At 50.7% G+C, this 9,736-nt stretch overlaps 1 protein-coding gene across 1 annotated transcript; it reads left to right on the top strand.

The window, feature by feature from the left end:
* The first annotated feature begins 262 nt into the window (after positions 1-262).
* LOC124654021 (probable transcription factor RL9) lies at positions 263-6,050 on the top strand. The gene is made up of 6 exons (XM_047193061.1): positions 263-1,253; positions 1,361-1,437; positions 2,052-2,097; positions 2,248-2,449; positions 5,225-5,297; positions 5,416-6,050. Exons 1-6 carry the CDS (start codon positions 404-406, stop codon positions 5,527-5,529), a joined length of 1,362 nt encoding a protein of 453 aa, XP_047049017.1. The 5' UTR covers positions 263-403; the 3' UTR covers positions 5,530-6,050.
* Positions 6,051-9,736: the final 3,686 nt, after the last annotated feature.

The raw sequence follows: 9,736 nt of genomic DNA on the forward strand, positions 1-9,736 counted from the left end.
CCTCCTAATTAAACAACAAGATAATAGCCTCACATTCTCTCTGTGTCTCCCTCTACAGTTTCTCTCTCTACCTTTTTATACAAGTAGCAATAAGGAAGGACAGCACAAGAAACCAATTTATCCCTGGTGTCTCTCATGTTTGGAGGTTGAGAGAGAGGAAGAAAGTATAGAGAGAGAGAGAGAAAGAAGTAGTAACTCCAGTAGTAGAGACAGATACAAAAGGGGACAGCACCCCCGCCCCCCAAGCTGCAAGGCCAAAGCACAAGCATTCCGAAACAAAGAGCCGGCCACACAAGAACACCAAGAACCTTCTCCTCCGATCCTTCCTTAATATCCAACCTAGATATCTGCGGGCACACGCGCGTGCAATCGAGGCCAGCGCGCGCGGTGGTAGGTGGGAGAGATGGAGGCGAGCTCGGCGGCGTCTCCGGACCTCTCCCTGCACATCAGCCTGCCCAGCACCGGGCCGCCCACGGGCTCGGCGCCCGGCGTCGGCGGGCGCGCACCTGTGGGATCGGGCGGCGGGGACCCCTGGAGGAGGCTGAACGGCTCCACGGCGTCCACGGAGCTGTCGCTGTCGCCGCCCCTGCTGGCGGCCGAGCAGGAGGGCGCCGCGCTGCCGTGGCGGCACAGGCCGTCGGTTGCCGTTGCGTCTTCCGCGGCCACGACGTCTCCCGGCGCCCCGCTGATGACCATGCCCATGCTGCAGCCCTTGGACGCGGGTGTCGGCGGCGTGTCGGCGTCGCCGCCAATCCGTGGGATACCAATCTACAACGGCGCCGGGGGCTTCCCGTTCCTGCCGCCGGCGCCCGGGGGAGGAGACGGCCACCATCTCCCGAAGGTCGGGTTCTACAGCTCCTACCACCATCACCACCCCGCGACGTGGCCGTCGTCGCTTGGATCCACGTCGCCGTCCTCTCTCGTGCCGGGGGCGCCTCCGCCCGCTACTTCCTTCGACCCCACGATGCCGTTTCTCTCCCCCGCAGCGCACCATCGGATGCTGTCGGCCTCCGGCAGACTTAATGGCATGCTCTCGGATACCCTCCGCGGGTACGGAGGCGCCGGCGGCGGCATCGGTATGGGCATCGCCGGGCACCACCACCACCTTCACGGCGCGCAGCCGTTCGGCCTGGCATCCCGTTTTATGCCCAAGCTCCCATCCAAGCGCAGCATGCGCGCCCCTCGCATGCGCTGGACCAGCACCCTCCACGCCCGCTTCGTCCACGCCGTCGAGCTCCTCGGCGGCCACGAGAGTACGTACCACCCAGTCTCTCCGGCCGCCGCCGACCGCGCGCTACACGTACCAGTCTAGCGATCCTTCCCGGCCTGATCGATCATCAAAATCTAATCTTTCTTGCAGGGGCGACGCCCAAGTCTGTCCTGGAGCTCATGGACGTGAAGGATCTGACGCTAGCGCATGTCAAGAGCCATCTCCAGGTACTCATGTCCAAACCTGATCAATCCGGCCTTCCCGATGTCCTTGCAAGCAATCCCTCTCTCTCTCTCTCGCTCGCTCTTCTCGTTCTTGTTTGGGTCAGACAGGAAAGCTAATGCAGTAACTCCTGAGTTAGCGAAGAAACTGCCATTCTTGGAGGTAGGGGGAGAGAGAGAGAGAGTGAGGCCAGTGTTTGGGGATGTGTGTGAGAGAGAAAAAGTTGCTATCATTACTCAATAATGCAATGTATGTGCATCTGTGCGCGCCTACCTAGCTAGCTAGCGTATGTGTTTGCGTCTGTGTGCACGGCCCAAAGCACTCACCTCCACGAAGAGAGAGAGAGAGAGAGTGACCCAGCTGAGCTGATCGATGACAGAGAAGAACAAGAGAGAGAAAGCTGCTGGCTAGCTAGGAGGAAGGCTCCAAGGCAAGGGCATGGCATCATAGTATTTCCCCTCGTCCATTTCCCGCTGTTGTCTTGCGCGCCGATCCACCTGTTGATCCATTTGCTTGTCTTTTCCCCAGGCCCTAAGCTGATTGCTGCAATTCCTTGCCTTGTTTTCTTGTTTCTAAATTTTTGCCTTTTCTTCTCACTCTGCTGCATGCCCCCTTTCAGATGTATCGAACCGTCAAGAGCACTGACAAGCCTGCGGCCTCCTCAGGTAATTCGCATTGCCACCCATCTGCTAACTCCATCGCATTCGATCTTCTCTATGTGCCTCGCCTCTTAGCTTGCTGCTAGCTAATGGAAGTGAGATAGCACTAACTCATCACGCTCCGTCGGTGGCTGGCATTGTGCGTCAATTCTCCAGGCCCGACCGACGGCGGCTCCGGTGACGAGGACTTCCCTAGCACCGGCCAGGCTGGGTCCGGCGACAACAACAGGAGGCAGTTCCCGGAACACCGGTCCACCTCTGAGGGCGCGGCAAGCTCTGTCGGTGGCGGCGGCGGAGGTGGCGACATGGACCAGACTTCGGCCGGCAACACTAGCACCAGGTGGAGCAACTCCTCAAGGTACGTACCAGCTCAAGTCACATGACAACGTACATGTGAATGTTGTGCATACATCATCCCTTCATCACATCTCTTTTGGTTCACTTGCTTCACATCTTGATGTTTGTTTGTGCATACATCAACGTACATCTTGTGCTAGCTAGCTACCCCTTCCCCCCTTGCTAGCTTCACACCTTTTGGTTCGCCTTTAGAGTTTTACATATCTGTGGAGATAACAACGTATCATTATTAGATCATACTAAACATTGTCTTTGATTTCGTTATGCCGTGCTTAAACTGCTCGCTTATGCCCAAAGGAACACCACATTGGCACCTGAAAAGGTTCTGAATATTTAACCAAGATAATATTTGTGCCAGTATAGATCATCATCTGGTGATGGCCAAAGCTTAAAAGAATGTTTTTGGGGCATACACACACCTGGATGGGAAGGTACACACAGGTCTGCTGCCTGCTATCTATAGGTGGCCAATGTTATGTCACACGGAAAAGACCAAAAGGTCACACCTCCATTGACTTGAGCATGCACAGCTTCTCTCTTCTGTGTTTGGTCTTTCTGGAACTGGGATTTGAAAATACATTATAGTTATTTTATATATAAAAACATGTTGTGTGAATTTTAGTGTGTTGCAGGTTCTCGGGTTTTGTCCATTGTCTTCTTCTCTGGGTCTCCCTCTCTCTCTCTCTCTGCGTCAATCCTAGTGTGGTGGCTAGGTAGCTACATTATCTTTTCTTATCAATGCATGGCTCTGATTCCAGGGCTGGTGGGGCTTTGACCTGACATGCCCTATTGCCTAGGAATATGTAACCAAGGACTTGCTGCATTCTTGGTTCTTTTCACCTCGTTCCTCCGGTCACCTCAATGCATTTTTTACTCCTATTTCTTGCCCAATTATTACCGCGCCACTCAAGGTTCTCTCTTATATCGGCATTTCGTTCACTAAATAAAGGTGATTTACTCTGCGTGTGCTTTAACTATTTTCTTAACTTACACCATCCAACCGCTGGCATACGAACTGCTTGGAAGCAAGTACAGTTCAACCTGCCCCTGGCTGCATTCACTTTTCCTCTTTATCCTACTCCATCTTCTCTTCCAATCTTCTATCCCATCTTTTGGTCATAGTTGCATCATTCCAGTTCTTTGATTCGTTTTCATCATCCTGTCTCCTCTTTTTCGTGATAAAAAAAACCCATCTATTTGATCCTTGCCCTCATATTGTTTCTTTGTAACTTCGGTTCAGCCATTTTAGGTCGAATTTTTGGAGACAGATAAGTGCATAGTAAATTATAAATATTTTTGGAAGAACCTATTGTGTTAAGTAGTAGTATGTTGAGTTATACAACTATTTTTTTAGAACAAAAAAGGTTAAACGCTTTCAGAAAATTAATTCAGTCTAATGGTTGGAGACAATACAGGCTAATATCTTTTCAGTGGTTATGGGCTAGTCTAGCTTATTTCAGATGGTCAAGGTAATTGAACATTCATGCAAAGTTTATTCCTGGGGAAAATCAGTAGATGTCAATGCAAAAGTTTGTAGTTTTAAATGTGCCACTGGCTGTGAGAATGAAAAACTTTCGTAGTGTCTGTTTTGCCATTTTGGCTCTTAATCAAAGACTTGCTTTATTCTTATGCTGATTTTCGTTAAACAGTTAGTCAACATACCTACTACTTCTCCTTCAAAAATGATAAGACCAAATGCAGACATGCATATTGGTATGTTTGTTTAGCTAAGTGTATATATGATACACTTTATCAGTCCATCTGGAGTCCCCACGATCTAGAACAACATTCAAACTAATACTGTTCTTAATCAGAAAAGTTCCATACATATATGAGTAGGTATATAAAGTAGTGTATCTATGATTGATATTATTGACACGAAAAGTCTACCGGTCCCTCAATGTTAACTGTATACGTTTGTTCCTATCAAGACAAAAGCACTTTAGAACGGTTTGGTACTGAGTTGTTGTTATATGTTTATAGAGTAGTGATAAAGGAAGGACACTTTCCTTGATGTACAAAAATAAGCGTACACTCCGAGAAAAGAACTACCAATTCCATGATCTCCAACATGTGGGCCATATTCATACACAAAAACTCTCTCTCTCTCTCTCTCTCTCTCTCTCTCTCTCGTCACCAACATTGTAGTCTGCAACATAGCAATGCATGCGTATAACTCTACATCTCCATGCCCATAAAAAACTACATACTGATTAAATATGCGCAATGCATGCAAGAATGGTTTCTTGTATCTAGGAGAGCCAAGAGAAAATTAGGATTGATCTCAACAATAATTCTCTTCCCGCATGTGTGTTAGTCATATGTAGCATTAGATTCTTTGCTTGTGTATCTCTCTTTTGCTGAAAATTCCCTTCACGCAGCAGCTAGCTTGCTGATGACGAGCTCCTGTACATACCATTGCACTGGTGTACTGTGCCAAAACCGGAACTTCTTTTTAGGGCTTTTGTTGCCTAGAAAGAAGCTCTATGTGTAACGAACTGATCAGGAAGAGCGACTGTTGTTGCTCTCTTTAGCCAAAGCTAACTATACTGGGCAATGTGCATCCATGGCCACGCCATGTTCCTATCTGCAGTAGCAAAACTTGCCATTCATATACATACACGGATGCCCAGTTGTAGCATCGCAGGAGGCCTACTTTTACTATTTGGTCATATGCATCAGGCTGCGTATGTAAACATATGCATGTGCTATCTTGTTGCGGAAAGCTGCTGGTAACTGATCAGCTTTGCTAATTTGGAAATTCATTCTCCTCCAGGGACCCATGGCTGTCCTCCAATTCCTGTAACATGGACGCTCATCGCTCCATAGGACTGTCTTCTCCAATGGAGGTACGTATGCATATGTGCACATTCTTCTTCCCAACGCACCAGATCCTACACATTTGCATTCATCGTTTTTCCAAGATGTTTTTGTTGATCTTTGTGTGCATCGATCCTTCTGTTGCAGAACATGGAGCCCTGCAGATCAAGCGGCTCGCAGGTGTCGAACCACGAGCTGAGCAGCCCAAGCCTAGAGTTCACGCTGGGGAGACCTGACTGGCACGGCGCGGATCATGACTAGCCAGCCATCACCAAGCTTACAAAGAAAAAAAAAACCTAGCAACAAGCTAATTTTCGGTCCAAGATACACCATTAGTGATTATCTTCTAGTTGAGTTTGCCCCGCAAAATTCCTCCGTTCCAAGGGCTCCGGCCAAGAAGTCAGTTTTCAGATACTTTCAGCAGGAGAGGAGCATATCGGCGCGTTAGCCGGCGAAAGCTATATATACCAGATCGATCTCTGTTAATTCTTAGTTACTTTTGGGGTTTTCTTCTATATATCTTTCGCCGGCTGATGCAGGAATGCTTCTAGCCAAGTTAGGATAGTTTTGCATCTCCTTTTCTTTAGTTTTGTGTCCTTCTTCAGTGGCGAGATTACAGTAGTAGTGTTTGGGTGTGCATGTTTGAATGGGCGTGTTCGTGGACCGTATCATGAGCACATGGAAAGTTGGAAAGGCCCAAGATGAGACTAGAAAAAAAAAAGATAAAAGGAATGAGTTCTGATGAAGCAATCTATGGATGCATGACGGAATGATTTGATCAACGATCCCTTTTGTGCGTGTGGTGCATGTTCTTTCTTTAATCACTGCAGGTGCTTGCTTTAGTCCCTCTTTCTTTCACCCCCCACTTGGTCGTGTCAGCAGGTCATTAAGCCACGGACATTAGGAGGTACCTGCTCGCTCTTTTGCAGCACCGGCCAAGTGTGAACCGCCCATTCGTTTGACTGACCACACCTGCAGGTTAATTATCTAAAGACCAACATTTTACCACGCTATCAGTGGTTCACATTTCACACAAATATGGTGATGAAAAAGCATCTCCACCAACGCCCCCTATATTATGTCCGACAACACTGACAGGCAAACTCTATAGGGGGCACCGGCACGTGCCCCCTCTCTACCGGAAGGGGCTGACCACACTGCCACCCCTATAAAAATTTAAACAACATACGACTTCGACGAATTTGATTTGAAATCAATAAGTTCTGCAAATGCAGAACAATAATTCAAATTAATTTCTATTCTTCCTCATCGGAGTCGACGTTGAGGATCCCGACCTTGTAGCCGATCACATGAAGGTTTCCTGGCGGTCGGAGTCGATGACGTACTGGACGGTGCGTCCGAGCAATGATCAGAACCGTCTCCGCTCGAAGATGTTCTTCTCAGGCGGTGGATGCTCGACGGTGAAGCGGTTCAAAGCCGCCTCTCGCTCCTCGCGAAACAGTTTCGATCATTAGTTGCTATCCCCATCCAAGATGATGGCCCAACCCCTCGGCACCGTCTCTTTCGGTGGCAAAAGGATGTCGTATTTGGCAAGCTCGGTGGCCTCATGCAGTTCAGCCAACACCTATCCATAGCGACCGCGGTAGGTGCATCGGTGGTGCCATCATTACATTGTCGTCTCGGAGGTCGATCTGGCACGCGTCTTGCGAGTAGATCAGGCCACACATAACGCGTGTTTGACCGGACTAGACAACGAGCGGTCAAAATGGCTGCAAAGCGGGCCCATGGGAGGCCGTCTGATGTGGCATGGGGTGCTGGCACCACCGTCCTGGCCCTTGAGGCTAGGGGTTGGTCTGGGCACATCGACTATTCTATTGGGCTAAATAATTAATGTGTCGACGGCCTATGGAGGCGCCGGTAGGAGCCAATTTTGTGGCCGGCATCGCAATAAGCATATTGTGGGTGATATTAGGGTTGCGGATGGAAATGCTCTAAAACCAATTAAGAATGAGTCTGCGAAACCATCGTCACCTTCGGCTCCGGGTACCGGCTTCCGGGATGGATTCATCCATTGCTCCCTGGAATGATCGGTCGAGCGCATGGTGGTGGTCCAGATTAAGAACCAGTAGCATTGATCCATTGAAGTATGCTGCCATGAAACCCGCCGCGTAGGACGGGGACGTTTCCCGCAACCAACCACGCATCTGCTGATGACATAACACCGATCCAACTTGATGCCTCTCTTTCCAAGCCAAGCCAAGGCACCACATGTCGAGATGTGCATCAGTACCTGCCAAATTATAGGTGCCTGGCATGAATGAGCTAGGAGCATCTGGTCACAGCCTCACAGGTGCCGCGGGCGATGCCATGAATATGCATGATCACGACAGCATCAACAGGGAGGTAGCTCGCCACTAGCATAGTAGCAAGGTGTTATATACATGAATGACCAAGGGGATGCGCGTACGTGTTTGGTGCCAACTCGGATATAGTAGATGGGTAGCCAGCGGTCCAGTGCCGCAGTGCGTGCGTGATTGGCGAGGATGCATGGTGGAGAGCGACGATCGTCGTTGAAAGGATCAAACCTAGCTAAGCTAAGCTAGCTAGCGCTGATTCCGATCGAGCCACACCTGCCGTGAAGGGCGTGTTAGATGTAATACTAGTATAGCTGATAAGTACGTATAGGAATCGGTGTAGTCGCCTAGCTAGTGACGATGGACCTTAAGCTTCCCTAGCTAGAACAAGAGTGATTCAGGTTAATTAGCTGGTAAGAAACTTACTCGAGCAAAAGTTAAAGCTCCCCTACTATGTACACAGATTCGCTGCAGCTAACCAGCAATCTAATCGGAGCAGACGGATCTAACGTAGTACATGCATGCTGCATGCCGACTTTGTATTGGTCCGTCCGTCACCGACAGGTAGGCCGGCCAGGGCAATGTGCTTTGCGAGTTCGATGAGAAGAAAAAAGTCGGTGTTCATACTAGTACCTGACGCTAGCTACGGGAGCCTAATCCTGGGTAAAGTGGGCAACAGACAGAGAGGACTGGTACTAATTCCTGCCTGGTTCCTGCGTTGTGAGGCACTTTTGATTTGACAACCATAGGACTGCCTGACTGAATGACTGACTGACGGACTGATTGACCCAAATGTTTACTGTGCTAGTACCAGTAAACCTCAAGCCACCGCAATCCCAGTACCACACTACTACTATCAGTACCGCTACTCTACAATCTCAATCTTCGCCCACACATTTGCGAGAAAGAGAGAAGGAAAGGAAATTCTTTTCATGCAAGGGAGGGGATCGAAAGGAAGGAAGGTCCCCTACTAGTAAGGGATATGGAGGGAAGAAGAAAGGGAGGGGGCGAAATGGGGAAAAGGAACAGCCCAATCATAAAGCAATGGATTGCAAAATCATTTTTCCCAGACCCAGTCCCCCCATGTTTCTCTGTCTCCTCATTCAAGTCATTCTATTGTTCCCTCCTCCTCTGTCGGCCCTTTTGCTCAGCGTCTCACTGACAAGAGAGAGAGAGATTGTGGGGGTGAGTAAGAGAAAAATTAAAAGAAAGTCAGTGATAAAAATGGGGAAGCAAGCAGGCTGCAGCACAAGGGAAAATAAATAGCGGCCCTGTGCAGCATCTCTGTCCAGTTTAAATGCCCTGTCCTATCCTGTTCCTCTCTCTATCTCTCTCTGAAGCTCTCTCGCTCGCTCGCTGAGGGCATCTCCAACCGGGCGACCCAAACGGACGCGCTGGGCCGTCCGTTTTGGGCCGTTTCGGTGGCCGAACGGACACCCGGACAGCGCCCCGCGTCCGCGTGTCCGTTTGGGTCGCACGCTGCGTCCAACGCGCGGACGCACCGCATATGAAAATAAAAAAGGAAAACAGCCAAAAATAACATTAAACTAGTGGTTAATTAAACTTAGCCCTATTTTGGGCAATTTTTACACAAAAAAAAGCCCTATATGGGCTTTAAACAAAAAAATAATAAACCCTAGACAGGGTTTGCGAGCACGGTGGCCGCCGGCAGTACTACCCCCAGTAGTACTCGTCATCGTCGGCGTCGATGACGACGACGCCCCCGGCGGCGACGCGCCGTTCCGGCTCGACACGCCGGAGGGCACCGGGGACTCCGGCCGGGGCTCCCACTCGCGCCCTTTCCCGGGCGGAGTGCGCGTTCGGCGGGCTCGCCGGCCTGCGCAGCCGTGCCCTCCGCGCGGACTCCTGTCGGAGCTGCTCCTCCGCTGCGGCTCGCGTGGCCGGCGCTCCTCCTCCGCCGAGCGCGCGGCCCGGCGCTCCTCCTCCTCCCGGAGCGCCGCCGACGCGTAGCCTCCTCCCGACGGCGCGCCGGCTCGAGGAAGGCCCACGCGTCCGCCCGGGCGTCCTCCCGGGCCTTCCCGGCCGCCTCCTCCGGCGCGGAGGTGCGCGAGCCGCCTCGGCGAGGTGCGGCCATTTGGCCAGCTCGTCGAGGTCCTCGTCGCTCGCGGGACGCCGCGAGCGCCGCCCGCAGC

This window comes from Lolium rigidum, chromosome 5, assembly GCF_022539505.1.
Source record: "Lolium rigidum isolate FL_2022 chromosome 5, APGP_CSIRO_Lrig_0.1, whole genome shotgun sequence".
Classification (NCBI taxonomy): domain Eukaryota; kingdom Viridiplantae; phylum Streptophyta; class Magnoliopsida; order Poales; family Poaceae; genus Lolium; species Lolium rigidum.

Coding starts and splice junctions, on each gene's coding strand:
- LOC124654021 (XM_047193061.1), top strand. CDS start 404: ATGGAGGCGAGCTCGGCGGCGTCTCCGGACCTCTCCCTGCACATCAGC. Junction 2,098..2,247: donor CAAGCCTGCGGCCTCCTCAG/GTAATTCGCATT, acceptor TCAATTCTCCAG/GCCCGACCGACGGCGGCTCC. Junction 2,450..5,224: donor AGGTGGAGCAACTCCTCAAG/GTACGTACCAGC, acceptor ATTCTCCTCCAG/GGACCCATGGCTGTCCTCCA.